This window comes from Sinocyclocheilus grahami, unplaced genomic scaffold (genome assembly GCF_001515645.1).
Source record: "Sinocyclocheilus grahami isolate Dianchi unplaced genomic scaffold, SAMN03320097.WGS_v1.1 scaffold3.1, whole genome shotgun sequence".
Taxonomy (NCBI): domain Eukaryota; kingdom Metazoa; phylum Chordata; class Actinopteri; order Cypriniformes; family Cyprinidae; genus Sinocyclocheilus; species Sinocyclocheilus grahami.
The window spans coordinates 337,129-358,170 of record NW_015505182.1 but is presented as its reverse complement, the minus strand read 5'-3'; the positions used below and the strand labels follow the sequence as shown (position 1 = coordinate 358,170).

Genomic DNA, 21,042 nt, shown 5'->3' with positions numbered 1-21,042 from the left:
GCATTTCAGCTTGGATGCATGCTTAATTATTTCTGAAAACAAGCTCACCAAGAATCTTCCTTCAAAATTGACTACAATTATACTCTTAAAAATTAAGGTTCTTTACAGGCATTGATGGTTCCATGAAGAACCTTTAATATCAATGGAAGCTTTTCATTCCACAAAAGGTTCTTTATAGTGGAAAAGGGTTCTTTAGATTATAAAATGTTTTTCACACTAAGAAAAAATGGTTCTTTTAAGAACCGTTGACTGAAAGGTTCTTTGAGAAACCTAAAATGGATCTTCTATGGCATCACTGCAAAAACCTCCTTTATTTTTAAGAGTGTATGCCTTTAGTCCAAAGGGTTCGTGAACTGTAATCATTTTAGTCAGGGTATGTGATTTCTTTTTAAACTTGCAAGTGTAATAAATGAATAGTTCAATTCAGCAGTGACATATTAAATTGATCAAAAGTCACTGAAAGACACAAAAGACTTTTACATTTGTTACAGAAAAATTCTGTTTCTAATAAAAACTGTCCTTTTGAGCTTTATATTCATCAGAAAAATTTCCGCAAAAACATTAAGCAGCACAACTGTCTTCAACATTGATTTAAAAAAAAGTTTCTTGAGCAGCAAATCAGCATATTAGAATGATTTCCGAAAGATCATGTGACTCTGAAGACTGGAGTAATGGCTGCTGAGAATTCAGCATGAAGCGTAATTTTATTTGGCCAAGGAATTAGTTTACTTGCTGCTAAAAACGTGGTGTTCGCAGCGGTCACTGTCATTCATGTCGGTGGAAATCATCAACTGACTTCCGTCTCTTTGTTGCTGCAAATGTCAGTGTGAACGCCCATAATGAGACAGTTACCTGTCAGACCAGCCCTGTTTTGTCTGCCTTTTTGTATAATAGCCACTATACAGTATTATACACCTGCGAAACCATAAATAAATGCAAACAAACAGCACTGTCAGGATAAATTACCCTGAAAGCATTTTATTAATTACTCTTGAACTATGTCATATAACGTGCAGGATAAACATGTCAGGATTTCCTTGATTTCCTCTATAAATTTACTAAAACATTCCTCCTGGACAAAGAAAATGCACTTACAGTACTTCTCTCAAGATCCCACTCTCCTCCAGATCGATATAATATTGAGTCGAGAGCCAATAGCACATTAATAAGGGCAATGCCATTAAACCAAGGTGCTTCCAGGATTTCATTTGATTAATTTCCTCATACGACGCAGGAAGCTGCTGTTTGCAGCGATGGCTAAATAAAGAATAGATAATTAGCACAGAGATGTTTCTAGTGTGGGTATCATGTCCTAATGTAGTAATTGTTATTGTCGTGTGCGTGTTCCCACTTTGCGCTAATGATTGTGTGTGTTTTTATGTCCTCATTTGATCTGTGCGATCTTGCTCTGTTCCATATGTGTTTATGTGATTTTCTTTGCTTCAGAGACTCATAATGACTTGCGTATGCTTCTAAACGACTGCGGATGGTAGCAAGCTTTCCAAGATGGAAGCTTTAGCCTCTGGGCTTCTCTAGTGGATTGTAAATTAATCTGTCTTGCTGGTCGGTGGATCGAAGGCTGTTGGAGAGGGCCTGGGCGTCCCAGTAAGGAGATCAATATGATTGAGCTGGGAATGCAGGCCTGCATCCACCAACAAACTCTTTCTCTTTCCTTCTCTCTTCGCCACTCCAATCACATTCTTCGTGTACCATCGGCCTGTTTTTAAACTGCAACCTCAGGGGTGCGGCCTTGCGATGGTGCCAGTTGGGAATAAAAATAGCTGCTCCCCGAATGCCTGTGTGTTTCCTTCCCATAATCCCTCAGTTTTTCACCAGTTTGAGCTCAGTATATTGGTTTGAAAATTATTTCACTGCTTTGGTGCGTTGAACGCAGGCAGATGAGAAGTTTGTTACGGTATCAGAAGCTGGGATGGCTCAGTGGCTTTGTTTGTGTGCTCACAGGAGATCTGATTCGGAAATGAACGGCAAGGCGGGTGGCAGGGGGCCCGTGAACAAAGTCAGTGAAGCAAACAGCAATGCCAACAATCTCAGCATTGTTTCTGAGATGCCCCCAGACTCCCAGAACTGCACACGGGTCAGTACAGCTGCTGTAGATGAACTCGTTTCTAGAAATAGACAGTATTTATTATTCATTTTTTGAATTTTGTTATTACTGTTAGTAGTAGTAGTAGTAGTAGTCACAGTAGTGATAAAACTGTTAATAACAATATAGTTATTAATAATATTTTTATTTCTATTAAATAAACTCCTGTATTCATTAATATTATTTAATGGACCTCAGCTAACATCAACTAACAATGAACAGCTGTATTTTTATAAACTAACTTTAACAAATAAATACTGTAATATTTTAATTGTTTTATTTAATTTTATTATAATTATTCTTGAATCTGAATTTTAAAATAAAATATTTTTCTTGTATATGTTAAAATTATTTAATGGACCTGTATTATTTATTTATTTATTTATTAAATATTTATGTATAATTTATGTTGTACAAATATACATTTTTAAATAAAACTATATTATATGATATGATATGATATGATATGATATGATATGATATGTGACCCTGGACCACAAAACCAGTTATTAGGGTCAGTGTTTCAAAATTGAGATTTATACATCACATGAAAGCTGAATAAATATGCTTTCCGTTGATGTATGGTTTGTTAGGATAGGACAATATTTGGCCGAGATACAACTATTTGAAAATCTGGAATCTGAGAGTGCAAAAAAAATCACCTTTAAAGTTGTCCAAATGAAGTTCTTTGCAATGCATATTACTAATCACAAATTAAGTTTTAATATATTTACAGTAGGAAATTGACAAAATATCTTCATGGAACATGATCTTTGCTTAATATCCTAATTATTTTTGGCATAAAAGAAAAATCAATAATTTTGACCCATACAATATATTTTTGGCTATTGCTACAAATATACCCCAGCGACTTAAGACTGGTTTTGTGGTCCAGGGTCAGATATTATATTATGTACCAGATTATAGACCTATTTCTATATTATCTTTAATATTTTTTATTTCAGTTTTAGTGATGTTTATACTTCAACTTATTATTTTTCAGTTAGTTACCAAAGCAACATTTCTCATTTTTAAATTAGAAACAACATCTAACATTTCTAATTGTATTTTATGTCAGCTGGATTTTAAAACTATTTTAGTTTCTAAAATAGAAACTGTCATCTGTTACCCAGAATGTGTGTGTGTGTGTGTGTGTGTGTGTGTGTGTGTGTGTGTGTGTGTGTGTGTGTGTATGTATGTATGTGTGTGTGTGTGTTTACTGTTAGTGTTATTATGTAAACACTCCTCCATGACTCTCCCACCAGGGCACGCGCACACCCACACCCAAGCGAGCCGCCATGTTTGGGAAGCGCTCCAACTCCATGCGACGCAACCCCAATGCTGAGGTGGCCCAGCAGGGTTGGCTTCACAAACAGGTACTATTGCTCATCCTTAAACCTCACCATCATCCACACAAGCAAAAACACTCACACAGCCCAAAGCCATAACTCCATAATCCGCACTTAAGCCACTCTCTTTCAGAAACGTCTAGGCACTTAGATGTAGTTTCAAGGCCTTGATTTATTTTTTCTTCTTCTCATTTTCTGTAATGCAGGCAAGCAGTGGTATGAAGCAGTGGAACAAGCGTTGGTTCGTGCTGACAGATCGATGTCTTTTCTACTATAAAGGTAGGTTGTTTCTATAGATGCTGGTTTATGCAGAAGTCATGAATTTGATGAAACATTTAGTGAGTACCCCAGAGCTCAAAATTTGTATGATTTTAAAGTATTTATTCTAAACCAGTTTGTTCTGTAAAACATTTTAATTTACCCAATGGCATTACTTTAGCACACTGGCTGTGTTCTGCCAATGGTGGAGAAGAGAAGTATAAAAGTAGATCTATAATGACAGTCTAGCACAAACACACAACCTCTATGAAGCCCTTAGGAATCTATTATCTGTGCTGTGTCAACAAAAATGTACTGTGGTGTTATGAAGCACTGGTTTTGAAGAACCTTGAGTTAATGCTACAATACTGTTCAAAAGTTTGGGATCAATATACTTTTATTCAGCAAGGACACATTAAATTGATTTAAAGTGACAGTAAAGACATTAGCTATGTTTCCATCCGCCTATTTTTATGGGCATTTTGGAATATCGCATAAAAAAAGATGCGCATAAATTCTAAAAATGCGCATAAAAACCTTATGCGCACAATTGAGCATTTATTGTTTCATCTGCTTGCTCAAAATTCACTGAAATAGAAAACAGTTATTTGAAATTGTAATAATATTTCACAATATGAATGTTTTTATAAATAAAAATGCAGCCTTTGTGAGCTTAAAAAATAATTCACATTTTTGAATGTTAGTGTACTATACTGTATATATGAATACTTAGAAAGCACCATGATACAGGCACTGAACCTTTATATATTTTTTTGTAAGGGTTACGTTGCACATCAGTAGTTTATATTTTTGTGCTGAGAATAGAGGATTTCATGTTTAGACATGTTTGTTTTGTCATGTCTGTTATTTCTCATGAACTCGGTGATGTTGTATTGACAGCCGCACAGGCTGATGAGTTTTACAGTACATAAACCTGAAGCATCCAACTTGTGGTTCTCTTCCACCCGAGGCATAGACAAGACATTAGTAATTACATTTGATTTGCTTTGGGATAATTACATGTTTTTACATGACATTTCAGTTTGCATATATATTCAGCTTGTTATTGGAAAAAATTCAATGAAGTGTAGCTGGATTCCTAAGGAGTGTGTAATGTCAGAGATCTAAGAAAATAAATTATGATAAGATTAAAAGTATTTTAAATGTTTAGGTAAAATTGTATGTGTTTGAGGTATAGTGTAAGTTCTAATAAAGGACCACTCCGAACTGTCATAACTGTCAGGACCAATATCGTCAATATAACTTACGTTTAGCATACATTTTAGGTTGGGGGGAATGGTTCTGTTCTGGGCAAACACTCCCTGCCCATCCACGCAGCCTAGCATGGATTGCAGCAGGGAGAGCAGAATACCTCCCCTAGGGTGACAGAACAGAACCAACATCAATGATAAATGTAGCAGATACCATTAATGTTCTACGTGATTATTTTAACAACATGATTCTGTGGTCTGACTCAATGATATATTCACTGCCAAATCCTGACTGGAAGAGAGGAGGAGCTGGGGATGAAGGTGAGTGGTTAGTTCCTGAGTGAAGCGATAGCTGCTGAATAATGACTGAAGGGACCTTATGAAGGGAATTATGATTGGTGTTGTGATCCTATAGGTAGACGAGGATCAGCTGAGTGTCAGCTGATGCGAGCTTGACTAACGTGGCCTGCCAGAACTATCGCTACACTCCATCTATGTTAACATCATTCAGTTTGTTTAGGTATCCTTGATTGGATGGAATTTTCCTCTGTTTATCTGTTTGTCTGGCCAATGGAAGACATTTTTATTTTTTGCAATTCAGTTTGGTGCGGAAATGACACACTTCACCTTTAAGTGTGAAGCAAATTAGTAGTGAATTGTTCAAACAATATCCAAACACATCCATCACTTGCTCTCAGAAAGTGGCGTCTGCGATCTGCGTGACAGGAATATATGACCGTCTCCTTTAGACTAGCCGTGAAGGTCAGTCACAGCTCATGCATGGAGATTCATCACCCAGAGGCATTGTGGGATAGAGGAGGGTGTTAAGATAGTTGGTATGCAGCTTTGTCTAGATGTTCCTTCATGTTCTTCTCAATCACAGAAGGGGGGTTTAACCCTTTCAGACCTGGTTTTTATTTCAGGGACACCAACATTCTGTCCATGCTTTATTTCTACTCTAAATGCTAAAATATAATGAGTAAACAAAAATATGTTTATGATCATTTTTTACATTTTAGTAATTAACAAATTTTATGGATTTTATTAAAATTGCATATATAATTTTGTTTATTTGAAAAGATGCAGGGTCCGTAGTGGTTAATGCCATCAGGGAAGGTGAAAATGGTCAATGCAAGATGTTCAGAATGTTATTGTTAGATATCACCCTACTAATAATTCCAACAGAAGATGAATTCATTGACAAGAATATCAAATGTTCTATATTGGGTTTGCAAAACACTGAAACACTTCAAACCTCTCTGTCACCCAAGCACCGCCTACACTCTCGTGGATAAATTTAGACTCCATAGGCAGATAGCATGCTCTCAGAGATGAGACTGGGCATGTCAGCATATGAGAGGTTGCCCTGCAGGTGTGGATGATGCATGTCCAGCACATGTCCTGCAGCCGCAGTCAGTATCATGTCAACAGCAACACACTAGTTCTTAGTGGATTCCTTTCCACCCTTCTTCTTTCAAGCTTGTTTAGCATGAATTTCTTCCTTCCACACTCTAAAAATAACTAGAAAAAACTTTAATAACTAACTTTTAGTATTTTTGTCTTGTTTTCCGGTAAAATCTTTCTTATATGTAATTGGCTTTTATACATTTAAACAAAATTGTGTAACAGAGCTTGTTTTCAGAGAATATTTCTTGAATTAGGTATATTTTTTAAATTACTGTAGTTTTTTTTAAAGCACAAAATCCACAAACCTCACAAATTAAAAAAATTTTGTTTTAAAAAAAAATCCAATTTGCCAAATTATGATGCTTTTGCGCTACTTTTGCATGTTTTTTTTAAGCTTGGAACTTCCTTTTTCAGTCATTGTAATTGCATGGAAAATAATGACAGCATTCTTTCTTCTGTTATGTTCCACGTTATGTTCTGTTATGTCTTTGGAAAGAAATGAGGATGATTAAATTACAGAATTTAAATGTTTGAGTGAATTATTCCTTATTCTATAGGTATTATTGAAATTTTGTTCGTAAATTTATCTTCGGGAATAATATTTTTAGCACACTCCTCTTCCTCTCTTCTTTCTTTCTTTCTGCATATATTTCTCTTGTGTCCCTCGTTACTAAAAAGGAACACTATACTTTATCTTTGTGTCCTCTTTTCTGTACTGCATTTCCTTAAGTGATTTAACATCCACAAACTTTACCATCTGGGAATATCAGTCAGTGATTTATCTTCATATTTGCTGAAGAAGGTGTAACTAGTCTATCATTTAGAAGACTATAAATCAAAACATATCAAGTTATGTAATCACAAGTTTTTTTGTTTTTTTTCCGTCTAATGTAATCTTATGACAATACTCTTGTCAGTGATTCATTGTGCATTGTTTAAAAAACAAACAACATTGATGGCACTACTATTCAATCATGGAGTTTTGGTTTTAGATCCACTGACTGTATTTTTGTGTTTATGTGTGTGCACCTGATCATAGTTGACAGTGATACTCTCTGAGGGAATGCAAATATGAGAAACTGTTCTCAGTGTCTCCAAATGTCTCCAAACATGTCAGTCTTCCTGTAAGACTCACTCTTCACTTGCTATCAGTGTTGTTTTTAGTGTGTTCTCAGTTTTCAGAGATGGGATTCTTGTTCCTGTGTATCTGTTTTCTTTGCATGCTGAATCAGAAACAAACTTGTTTTGTGAGATTGTGACTATTAATCACCCATGTAAAAACAATGAGGTTGTCTTGGTTTTTGAGCACCATGCATCATGCCAGTTACGAAGTAACGAAGCATGTGCCCCTTTAGATTATGAGCCAAAATGGATTTTAAATACAACTTGTTTAAAATGTTAATATGTTGCATGTTTGTTCTTGCCAACAAGTTTTTGCTTTCCAGTAGAATACAAAAATAGTTTTTAAATTTACCATACAGTGAAAATGCATCATGATCGGCACATTTTTGTGCAGATTGCTTGGTTGTTTTGTGCATTTTGCTTGTGTCTGTGTGTTTGGGTTTGTTCACCCAACAATGAAAATTCATAATTTACTCACTCTTATGTCACATGGAACACAAAAGATGATGTTCTCCAAATTATGTTAGTCATTTAGGTCCGTTGTTGTTTTGGACCCCATTCACTTTCATTCTGTCACCTGTCTGTACAAAATATCTTCTTTTGTTGTCTACAAAGAAAGCGAGTGCTGTAGGTTTGGAGCAACATGATGGTGAGTAAATTGTGTCATAATTATCATTTTTGGATGAACTTTAATCTCTTTGAACCAGTTCCATGCCAAACTAAAACTGTACCACCAGACCAACACGTCTTGCACTACTGAAGATGTTTTTAAAACATCTAACCAAAAAAAAAATGCTTTGAAGATCACTCCTTTCCTTGAAGACCTCCTCATTCCCATGTGGAGTCTCCCAGGCCTGTGTTACAGGCCATGGCGCTTCCTTCTTTGAACTGTTAACTTACTGCCTTCATGCAAGCTTCTCCCTTTGGCAGGACTCCCTTGCATTTGATCTTAGTTTTTCTGAAGGGAGTATCCTCCCGGCTCCGCTCGGATACGCGTGTCATGGGGTTTGTTTGGGTTTAGGAAAAAAAAGGTGCAAAGGCTGTTGTTTTCTTCCACAAAGCATATGTAGGATAAAACTGTCAACACACCAACATATGTAAGTATGTGAATACTGCAGTTATGAGTGTGCGTTTGGAGATTGATTTGGCCTTGCTGATGATGTGAGCAAATCCTCCTTTCTCAGTCGTCTCATTAATGCTTATTGTGTAAATTTGAGAGCCGTTAGAGCTCCATTACCCTATCACATTAGATCATAAAATGTTCCCAGCTCGGGCTGCAATTTAATCATAAACTTGAAGAACATCTGTGCATGCGTCTACCCGGAGGAAGAGGTCTACAGTAATGGTTCTTGGCTGGATCAAGCTTTTTGTGTGCAGCAAAGCAGGGTTAATTATATCGGTGAGTGCAGCAAGCAAGGCCTGTGGGGCTACGGCTGCATGATTCAACCCTGTTGACTTTGCCCACGTCTTTCTGGCTAATTACTTCAAACTACTTCTCCATTACGCTCATATTCTGAAGGCAACATCAAAACACATGCTCAGTTCTAAAGCCTAGTGAGCTATCTGCGGAGGTAGCATTTTAAGGGTTTATAGGAGCACTCCTGACATCCTTCACAGAGAAGATTGTCCCAAATGCATTGTGGCACCTAATGAAAAGCAGTAAATCCAAGGTGGCAGACAAAGCAACAGAATATATTTTTCTATTTCTATCAAAAAATACTATTCTTTTGAAGCTCCTATTCATCAAAAAATGTGTCACTGGTTACACAAAAATATGAATCATCAAAACTGCTTTTGAAAATGATAATAACAATTTTTCTGTGCATCAAATCATCATATTAGCATGATTTCTGAAGGATCATGTGACACTGAAGATTGGCGTTATGGCTGCTGAAAATTCATCTTGACCATAAAAAAACATTTTTAAATATATTAAAATAGAAAAAAAGGTATTTTAATGTCAAACTCCAAATGCCCTCAATTTCCTGAAAAAAATAAATAATCCAAGATGGTGGATGAGCTGAGATCAATTAATAATTGCGCTGATTATGAATACTTATTAATGCCCAAATACATCAAGTATAGTTCAGTGTAATTTTTGAATGCTTATTAGTGTCATGTTAGCTTAGCAATGTGCTAAAAACAAACTATTAAAAAAGTACTGCTTCTTTGCCTATGTAGTGGGCAATGAAATGCATTGGTTTCAATGTATAGAACTTAGAACTATTTATAGAATAGAACTATTCCTGTTTTTAACCTCAATGCTGTTTAAATCAGAAAAAGTGCTAACAAGTCAAAGTGATGTACAGGTTTGAGTATCCCAACAAACGTAATGTCATCCCACTTGTATTGTAATACATTTTGCAACTACTGTACACAAAGATCATTGTACATTCAAAAATGTAACTGCTTACAGCTGAACAACATTACAATATTAATAGGAGTCACTGTTAATGGCATAACAAACACACTCCAGGAACACCAGGAAGTTTCTTTCCTTCCTCGATTGAATGGCTCACTGGGATGAGAGGGTCATTTATTTAAAAATCACAATCAGCAACACTCCACGGCTGGCTGTATCCCATACGTCTCCACAGCTGCCCTTGATATCTTGGCGACGGCGTTGTGTTTGGAGGCACAACACCCTACGTCCTCTTATCACCCCGGATCCATCTACCCAACTGTGCTGTGCAAAAGAGTTTGGGAATGTGTGACAGAGAAATTTAATGCCTCAATTGGTATTCTGAACACAGGGAGACGATGAAAAATGGCCCGCTGTTGTCGTCGCTGCAGATATCAGAGGCGTATGCCAAGTACGAGGAAGAGAGGGTAACAGGCAAAAAAAGAAACTTCGATGAAATAATTGTTAAATGTGAAAATAGATTCTGGGTTATGATTAGCAGTGCATGTTGACATAAATAAGTTTCTCAGTAACAGATCTAGTTTCCCTCTGCAACCAGTCTTAGGGTGCAGTCACATTAATGAAATCATAGCGAAATTTTGCCAACTTGAACCCATTACGAAATCTGCAAGATCGTGGGGATTCCTATTAAAATGACTGGAATATAAAATAATTACATTTTAAAATAAGATTCTTCTGTGTGTTGTTTAGAATTGCCTCAGCTTTTGTATTGACATGTACCTGTTATTATGGAGTGAGTGATTGTGAGTGTGATTGATTTGTCAGCCCGTATTGTGTGCAACAGTTCTTGACCCATTGAAGAAAATATGTAAAAGCTTGGGCACAGTTCAGATTGAGTAAGAAAAAAAAATCTGTTTTCCAGTGAAGACAATCCCTTAACAAATTACTTAAAACAAATAAATAAAAAAAATATTGAGGAAAAGATTTGCATGTCTTTAAGAATGTTTCTGGTTTATTATTATTATTTTTTAAATATTATGCTGAAAACAAGAGAAAACATCATGCCAACAGGGTATGTAAAAATAAATAAATAAAGTTAATTCTAGATGTATTTCCAAAAGCATGTCTAATCATCTTATGCAGTTTTACTTGTCAGGTAAATTTATCTTCTTTTAAAAGTGTTTTTAAATTTTTACTGGAAATTAGGATGAAAATGCTACATTGTAGCAGTATCGAGGACGATTAAGCATAGTAAGATTAGATTTTATGCAGACAGCTAGTCTGTAACCACATTTCAAAGATTGGGTGGCTAACCATTAATTTTTAAGAATCAGTCATTTAAAACATATCTTTCGACCACAAATCTGAATATTGGGAGCGACATTCCTTGTCAATGTCTGTACTGATTACAGCCATGACAGACAGGTTTAGATGTGCTTTTTATTACCTTCCTTTATGCAATGTTCAGTTAATTGTGTTTTCAAGCATATTTTGTTGTGGCGAAAATAGAAATAGGTTTCCATGTCAATGAATGTTTCTTATACAGGATTGTTTTTGCCTAGGCTTTTGTTGACAGAATAATAGGCTCTGATTGGTTGTTCAGTGCAGGTACAGCTGGTCGAGAGCCAGAATTCAGAGTCACTGAGGGATGATGGCTATCTTTTCTCTCTCTCTCTCTCTCTCTCTCTCGCTCTACCCACTTCTATACAGCACAAACACAACCTGCTCCACCCCTCCTTTCCCTCCACCCCTCCCTGTCTTTCATTCACACACACAAACACACACAGAGCGCTGTCAGAACACACGCGCGGGTGGGTTCACTGCATTTCCCCGGCAGCAGCTCTCAGTACAGGAGATCGAGAACGTGAACGCTGGATCTCCGTTGCCCTCCTCGCTTCTGCTCATGCTGAAAATTTAACGATGTGCTCCATTATTTAACCAGCCCGAGCGCTTCTCTCCTAGGCTTCGTGCTGCTGCTCGCTTCAGTGTCATTAGCGTTACGCTGAGATAAAAATGGATATCTATTATGGGATTCACCTGCAGTTTACCTGCTTTTCCATTACCACTGCCTGTCATCACCAGTGTAGCGGCACACAACAGGAAGTTGGACTTTTCTGATTTGGGACGGAATTATCACCTAATTTTATAATCAGCGTTTTGAAATCTAGGTTGGAATACAAATGCTTTTTATTTGTATTTTTTTGTTGTATTTTATTTTTACTTTAGTATTAATGTTTATTTCTTTTGCTTTTTCAATGTTTTTTTTATTCCATTCAGATGAGAAGGAAGAAGTAGTCTTGGGCAGCCTTCCTCTTCTCAGCTTCAAGATTGGAGCACTCCAGGCATCGGATAACATCAGCCGCAAGTTTGCGTTGAAGGTTGGTGATCTCTGTGCATTTTTAGTAACTGTTTTGAATGCTGTTGGGACAAGGGATGGGAGGGGTGACAGGTAAACATGGTATTCTGTGTCAGTGTAGGTCATGTGATCATTGGAAACTTTAAACTGTGTCTGAATTAATCATGATTCAATGACCGTGTATCTGTTTTTAGTCAAAACCACTGAATCTGTATTTACCCTCACCCACACATGCAGTGGACTTTGCATCTTTGCATGCGTTCCCGAGTGTGTTTGCACACTATGTGCCAGAAGGACAAACATAATGTCAGATTATATTTTCATCAGGATCCGAGGCAGCTGAGTTTGAGTACATAGACCTTTCGAGCAAGTGTATATGAGAGGTCACTGTATGCTGTGATTTCTGAGTAGATACACCCCTGGTTGCGCACTGAGAGAACGTTGTTGTGGTGAGTTATCATAATTTAGAAAATAAGATTATGATTAGTCTGTTTGTGAGGCTCTATTAGATTAGACAGGGTGCATGCTGGATAGCATCTGAGGATGTGTTTTGAACTGTGTTTATAGTTAAAACATACGGCTATACTGTAGGTGTGCTCGTTCCACTTGTAGAGAATGTGAGTCCGTTATGTGTTTGGTAACTGTGTTTATGTCTCTTGCCTCCGGCTCCGCGGGGCCCCTAAGGGCTGGGCTGGAGATGCTCAAGAATCTGATGTCATGTCTCTGCAGGTTCTTGTTAAAAGTGCTTTTTTATGGCACCTGGCTTTTAAACTGACCAATATGAAAGAAGTATGCACAGCTGAAGACACGTTGATGACCTTTGACACTACCTTTAAAAAACAACAGGAGGAATAAGCCTTGCTTCTGTCAGAACTGTGATTTAAGCTTTCCGAATATTTTGTTATTTAGGTTATTCTTTATGCATAAAATATGACTTAGAATGTACTTATTTGCAATTTGTTTATATTTAGAATATTTAAGATATTCATTTTGAATATTCAGGTGTACTCATATATACATTTTGGAATTATAATGTTATAATTATAATTATATATATATATATATATATATATATATATATTTTTTTTTTTTTTTTTTTTAAATTTATTTATTTTTGCTTATTTGACTTATTGAATTAATTTTGCTTATATACACTACAGTTTAGGGTCGATATGATTTATTTAATACAATTTTGAAAAGAAGTCTCTTACACTCAACAAGGCTAAATTTATTTGATCAAAAATACAGTAAAACACTAATATTGTGAAATAATGTTAATTTTATTTTATTAATTTAAATAACTGTTTTCTATTTTGAATACAGTGCTTAGTATTTGTATGCAAACCGTGATTTTTTTTTTTTTTTTTTCAGGAATCACCGATGAATAGAAAGTTAAAAAGAATAGCATTTATTTGTTTTTTTTAGTTTTTTTTGGTAACAATATAAAAGTCTTTACTGTCACTTTTGATTAATTTAATGCATCCTTGCTAAATACAGGTATTACTTTCTTTTAGAAAATTGTACTAATCTCAAACTTTTGAATGATACAGTCTTATTGTTGTTGTTCATTAACTAATATAGATTTTTCAAGAAAGAGGTGGTTTATCATTTCAGTTATTTGACTAAGATCATATGTACTTCAAAACATTCTTTATGTGTATATAGTTCTCAAAGTTCTCTTTTTGTATTTTTACTATGGTTTATACAGACACATTTACTTCTAATGTTGTTTATCCCCTGTGGAAATGGCAGGTTTGGAGACACCGCCATTACAGTTTCACTAAAACCCATGTCTGCCTGTCCACGTGTTTTTGAAAACATATCCAAAGCTGTTCAGTCTCCTACAAAATAGAGACTATTTTATACTCCAGAGATATATTTACAGAACAAAGCAAACTATCAGTCACAAGTATCCAGTAGCTTCTTGCATCTGCACCCTAAGGCAAAAGGTGTGCAGTGTGTCTTTTCCAGATCACAGACCCCTATGGTGCAGTTTCGGTGTGAAGCCACGTCAGCACAGATCAGTGTCATTTTTATGGCTGCCGTAGTAAAAATCATGCCACTATCATATATGTCACACTGTATCTCTAAAAAATGCCTGTGTGCTGCATGTTCTGAACTTATAACCTAGCATGGTGTTAATAATTAACCAGGAAATACTGAGACGTGTTTGTTGTGTGTGTGAGGAGAAAGAAAGGTGTGTTTAGTCAGCCGTTCTTCATCGTGCTCTGTGACAGTGAACGGTTACATGTATCGTGTTGCCTCCACAAAAGAACCCGAAACACATCTGACGCAGTGCATCTTGCCCTGGGCCTTTTTATTCAAACTCTTCTCCTGGAAGTGTTGCCAATTCTTTTATGAAGTACTTCTCCAGTGTGCAAGGATCAAAACTGGATTTTCGGCCTCCAGATGCGGGATATTCTTTGGTTTCATGTTGTGGAGTCTGGCTTTGCATTGCTTCAGGTCTTATACCTGTGTGTGTGTGTGGATACTTAGATACACTTTAGGGACAAAATGGTCATGTACATGTTAATTTGTTTGGTCTTGGCAGAATAGATCTGCTGCTCTGCTGCTGCGGCAGAGCAAGTAGTGAGACTTGCTACTGCCAAAATATATGCAGAAATGCCGCTGTGAGCATGAAAGAAATACTGCTGCTGCACATAATGTATAACATAAGTGATATAACCCCCGTATATAACATGCATGAAATCACCCTATAGCAGATCTGTACAGGTGGAGCTGGGGAAGGTGGAGGGTTTCTGAAACGTGCTGCAACTTCTACAGCGAGCACTAGCTGAGTATTTGAATGTTGAGCTGCAAGTAGTGCATAATCCATAGTGCTGGTTGTGTAACTGCTGTGTGGTTGGAACACTTTCAGCCTAAGTTTCGTGTTTTCTCTGAGGGATGAACGGCAGAAATATGAAAGATCAGGAGGTGAGTCTGCGACTCACACCATCAGACTTGCAGCTGAGAAATCCTTTCCAGAGGGAAAAGTCCTCAGCGGCAGAACCACTAGCAGAACCTGCATGTGGGAGGCACAGATATGGCCAGACAGCCTTCATATAGTTTGTAATGGATTCATGATAGACATATTTCCCTATGGTAGGGCGGACAATGAAAACTGGAGCCAATCTGGAGGAGCTGTTGATGGCAATTTGGATCAAACCTCCTGTTCTCACCTGTCTCTGCAGTCGCTGTTGTCTGTCCTAAATTCACTTTGTTCCTCACAGCAGCCCTGGGCTGGTTACCTTGTCCTAGTGTGCAGGGCTGAGATGTCTCTTATCAGACATGTGGACTCTGTCTGTTTGCTGTGTATGAAGTACATATCAGAGCATTCAGAACAGACAGACACCAAGCAGAGAGTGTGTGCGTGTGTGTTTGTGAAGTATGGTGGGAGACAGAACACACAGGCAAGAAGCCGTCCAGCCCTGTATGACGCCTAGTCATTAAAGGTTGCTGCAATCATTCATTTTGCAGCTCTCCCCCATATTTTTGCTGTTGTTTGAGCTCATGCTGTTAACTGCTTTGTCAACATGTTGGAGAGCATCAGATTACAGCTATGGCTGTAACCTTCCTGCTATGTTGCATGTGTGTATTTCCAGCTGTTTGCCTTCACCTAGCTGTGTTGCAGGTTGGACAGCTGGCATACACTCTTAAAAATAAAGGTGCTTCACGATGCCATAGAAGAACCTTTTTGTCTAAATGGTTCCATGAAGGACCTTAACATCTGAAGAACCTTTCTGTTTCCCAAAAGGTTCTTTGTGGCGAAAGAAGGTTCATCAGATTATAAAAAGGTATGAAAGAGATGGTTCTTTAAAGAACCTTTGACTGAATGGTTCTTTGTGGAACCAAAAATGGTTATTCTATGGCATCGCTTGAAGAACCTTTTGAAGCACCTTTATTTTTAAGAGTGTAGGAGCTTTTATATAAAAATAATAATAATGTGAATCAAAAACAAAATAGTTAATAATTCTGTTATTATATATAGTATTTTTTTAATTATATGTGTAGTCCTTTAATATTTACATTGTAGTTAAAATAAATAAATAAGAAAGAAAGTTGAAGTGATGTGCATAAAATATTTATATAAAAAAATAAATAATGTGTTTGGCTTGTGTACTTCTAAATAAAATTTGCAGTAAATTTATAACAATAATAATAATATAAATTATAAAGAACTTGAAGGAATGTTTATAAAATATTTATATTATAAATATATTTGATAAATCATGCATGTAGCCTTTCAATTTAATTTTCATTCATTTAATTATAATAATAGTTATAGATATATTTTGTGTATAAATATAATTTTTGTTATTTGGTATTTTTGGCACATTTTTGGTATTTTGACAAGCCCATTTGGTATCATGCTTTTCTGAAAGCTATTTTATCTACACAAGCATATCTCACATCCCTGCCCCCTGGACTCCAGCAAACATGGATCAAAAACAAGAGAATTCCGTTTACTAGCTTCGCATGACTGAGAGTACACAACTACCAGTCAGAGGCTCAGAAATGGAGAGAGACAGACAGAATGACAGAGGCAAGGAGGCAGGTCTGTCGTTTCAATATCTGCTGAGGCTTGACTGTCTGCTTCCTCTTCCATCTGGCACTCCAAAAGCAAGGCAGGGAATTGCTCCATTCCTTCTTTTTTTTAACATCAAGCTGCTCTGGGCATTGGTACCTGCTGTCCAGCGTAACATGTCCCACACTGTGTCTCACGCTCAGATCAACTACTATCAGATGTAATGAGTGTAGACAGGTGAACTGCTCACTCTGAGCTTTTCCTCCCAGATGAATCTCAAGTTGTGATAGTTTTGTTTGAAATTGAGGATTATATGGGAAATACGGGGGGAATTTACTAATAAAGAATTGCTCTTTTCATAGTACAAGCTATTTATAATTATAAAAATGTCAGTGTGTAAAAATTCTGACATTTACTAGTGCTGGGCGGTATACCGGTTCATACCAAATACCGTTGTTTATTTTTGTTATGATATGAATTTTTAAAATACCGTAATATGTCGCTTAAACAACGTTCGGAACGCAACACTGTTTGAAAGGGGTCCCTTTTCACTGTTGCACTGTGGTGAGGGAACAGCTGTATGTGTTACTAAGCGTGAAAGTTCAGAAACTGAAGCTGTAGAACTAATGGAACGTGATGACACAGAAGAACTCATCCACAATATCCATGTTGACCTCCACAAATATCCAGCTCCCGCGTCTCACACACGAGCGCAACTTTAGCACTAGATTTAGCAACTTTCAGACCCTTTTAGCTGCTTTTTTCCATAGAATATTCATACTGACAAACCTAGCGACTTTTTTGAATAAACCTTAGCTATATCAACAATATGGTTTAGTAATTAAAATCATTTAATTATTGTCCGTGCAGAGGCTATTCTGTTTTATTGATCTGTGGCGCATTCATTTTGATTCTTTACATGTGTAATGATGTCCAGTGACTTGTTTGCATTATTTATGCATTATTTTATTTATTTGTAAGACTTTTTTTATGACTAAATTTGGTAATGGGAGAGTAAAAATATTTTTAAAATGTACACCGTTCAAACTAGGCTGCTTATGTTGAAGTGTTTGGGATGTGGCTTTTAATGATGAGACCTTTTTTGTAATCAGGCTCTCAAAAAGTATATAACAATTTGGATATAGATTTATCGGCCAACATATCGGTTATCGGCTTTCAAAAATAAAGAATAATCGGTTATCGGTATCGGCCAAAATTTTCATATCGGTGCATCCCTACAAGTAATATAGCCAAAACAACCGCATAGCCGCTCTTTAGTGTAGATGCTTGTTGATTTTATCAGACGATGCCGCGATTATAAATGAGAGTGACTCCTGGTTAACATGTATTAAATGTGGTCGTGTTTAGTCACTATGTAGTGTAGTATTTTTTTGACAATATTCACTCATCATGACAGTAAAATAGGCCATTCTAAGTCAATATACTGCAGTATTTCCTCTCTCAATCAGTAGAAAATATGGTTAACACCCGGTCATGCATGAATAAAACATACCGTCATGTACCGTGAAACCGGTATAATTTTGAAAAATACCATGATATACATTTTTGATCATACCGCCCAGCACTGACATGTACTTTAAATCCTTACAGATTTCAGTACACTTATTGACAAGTTAATCTCTATACTGGGTTTTTAGTTAGTAAGACAAAGGGTTTTGCACTGAAATACCACATGCTAGTTTTGTCTAACAGATAAAAGAACCAAAAAAAGGGAAAAAAAAACAACAACTTTGTATTCTTTGTATTCAGAGGCCGTTGAGGAATTTACCAGAAGAAAATGGTAAATAAAAAAAATTGTTTTGTTTTGTATGGTTTGATTTGGTTTTTTGTTTTGCTTTGCTTTGCTTTATTTTGTTTTGAGAGGATTTCAGAGGCCACTGAGGGATTTACCAGAAGAAAATGGTAAAGAAATCCCATCAGAAAACAAAATTTTGTTTTGTTTTGTATGGGTTTGGTTTGATTTGGTGTTTTGTTTTGTGTTTTTTGTTTTGTCTTGCTTTGTTTTGCTTTGCTTTGCTTTGAGAGAATTTCAGAGGCCATTGAGGGATTTACTAGAAGAAAATGGTAAAGAAATCTCATCAGAAATCCCTTCTAAAACGTCGCAACATATTGTGTTGTGGTGTGAAAAGCCAAGTTGGAATAGCTGAGATGGGAAAGTATGTCAGTGGATATTATACTCAAAGGAAATAACCTACAGTGACTTTTATTGTGGCCTGTTGAAATATATGATCCAACATTAACAATAATTTGGCCCTCTTGGACATTCGATTATGTCTACAGTGTAAACATGGTTCTTTTCCACCACTATGTAATAGATCTTTGCAGCTAATGTGTCCTGGGCCGCACCTCTGTGCCAGTGCCATAGTAGACAGAGAGCTCTTGGCACAGAGAGAGAAAACAAAACACACTCCGATTACGACAATACTATGTAGCTTGACCTTCTTTTATGTGCAATAAAAGGGTGAAATGAATGTCAGTCTTATCAGATCATCTGCTAGTCTGGTGTGTTACCATCACTTGCATCAGCAAATGCACAAAAAGTGGGCGTCATTATAATATGAGATCCTACACAGTGTGAGATTCTAATACATGCTTTCCGGTTATCACATGTGTAGGCTTGTATCCCCAGGCTAGCAACAATAAAAGTGATCTTGTGTTGGTTTTGTCTATGGTCTGACCGGGCCTGTGATATTCCTAAGGATGATATTGAGCTCTCACGTTCCTAAGAGAACACTAAAGATGCACACACTAAAGATGACAGACATTTTCAATTAGGCCATAATTAATGTATGACTAGATATAGTCCTGCACTGACATACTATGTGACAAAGTCAGTTCTTCTTTCTGATTTGTAAAGAAGAGAAGGAGGTACTTGTGCTTGTTTGGATAGAAGGGTACCTAGTAGTTAAGAGTAGGTCTGTAAAGATAGATCAGTCTGACATGTGACTCCACTGCAAACACAAATGTCTCCTATAGACCATAAATATGTCTCCAGCATGCACTTGGAATCAGGTGACTATTTCAACCCACCTTTGAGGAAGTGATTTACAAGCATTGAAGGTTATTTTTTTTATTTTAATTAAATTTTATTTTATTTGAAGACATTTAATAATAAATTTAACATTTAACAATAAGACATTTAACTAATATTTAAGTGTTTTATTTACAGTGAAAGTCAGTGAGGTCCAAAACAACACTGAACACCTTCAACAACAAAAAAAGTTTTAAAAATTGTGTTTCACAGACAAGAAAATGTCATTCAGAATGGCATGTGGTGAATAAATAACAGTTTTCATTTTTGAGTGAACCATCCCTTAAAGGGAGTTTTTAATTTTTTTTGGGACGCAGTTGAAGTTTATGGTTTATGATACTTCTTTCCCAAATTCTTGAGCATTCAGATATCTCAATAATAATGTTTCCTGATGGCAACACCATATTAAAACTGACTGCTCATCCAGGAAACTCATGAACTTCATGTGACCTCTTCACGTTATAATATTACATTTTGAATCATTATATTAGCGACAACATGACAAATCAGTACCAGATAATCATGTCACTTCAGCTTAACATGGTTCATTTGTCATGCGTCCTCACAAAGCAGTGTCAGATATCTTTTACATACTTACAAATTGCCAAACACCTCTTCCTCCTACGCTTTATTTCCTTAAAATAAAGATGTGCTAGAAGGTTGGACACACGATAAAGAGAGTTTAAATGAAGACCAGCTATATTAAAGTTAAACAAACAAGTCCCAGCTCATGGTCATTTAGTAATAATCTGCACAAGAACAATGACTTCTCTGTAAAATCAAATGCAAACAGTAAGCACAGAATTTGCCAATCCCTGCAATGAGTCAATAGTGCGTGAGTGTTTGACGGTTTCCTCAGGGAGAGGTTCAATTAAAGGAAACAAGGCATTCTTTTGGCAGGTATAAAGGTAAGCGAATTACTTGCAATAGCATGGCTAGTTTTTGTGCCAGATTTCTGTAAGTTGAGCAACCACTGCAATGCAAACTTTTGTTTTGATACTCTACTTCCTGTGACACAGATGACTGTCTCAGTTTCAAGATCATTTTAAGCATGCAAACAACATGCAGCCTATTGAGTGAATAAACAGGAAATAAATTACTTGATTACTTTAGTCCAGGTTTAATTCAAGTTGTTTTGACAGCATGACGAAACTCTCAGGGTTTTTCTCCTTACTAGACATTTCACATGTGAACACTTTTATTAATACAGAATGATTATAACTTGTGTATTTAAAACAAATCTTGTTTATCAGGTTTTGTCTATTCAAAAATACAGTTTGTTTCTTAATGGTCTAA

General features: G+C 36.4%; 1 protein-coding gene and 1 long non-coding RNA gene across 9 annotated transcripts in view; one reads left to right on the top strand and one right to left on the bottom strand.

Annotated features, from left to right (window-relative positions):
* plekha6 (pleckstrin homology domain containing, family A member 6) overlaps window positions 1-21,042 on the top strand; it is a 104,960-nt gene that overhangs the window by 60,548 nt on the left and 23,370 nt on the right. For all 8 annotated transcript variants that reach the window (XM_016240666.1, XM_016240452.1, XM_016240304.1 and 5 more), the window contains 4 exons: window positions 1,963-2,095; window positions 3,370-3,480; window positions 3,660-3,732; window positions 12,091-12,191. In XM_016240666.1, the coding sequence (XP_016096152.1) occupies window positions 1,979-2,095; window positions 3,370-3,480; window positions 3,660-3,732; window positions 12,091-12,191 (402 nt within the window). In that variant the 5' untranslated portion in view covers window positions 1,963-1,978. The remainder of the gene's footprint in view (window positions 1-1,962; window positions 2,096-3,369; window positions 3,481-3,659; window positions 3,733-12,090; window positions 12,192-21,042) is intronic.
* On the bottom strand, window positions 324-20,728 carry LOC107557464 (uncharacterized). The gene is made up of 3 exons (XR_001605400.1): window positions 20,718-20,728; window positions 19,018-19,019; window positions 324-393 (listed from the first exon to the last, which is right to left on the bottom strand). It is a non-coding gene; the product is annotated as an uncharacterized lncRNA (long non-coding RNA).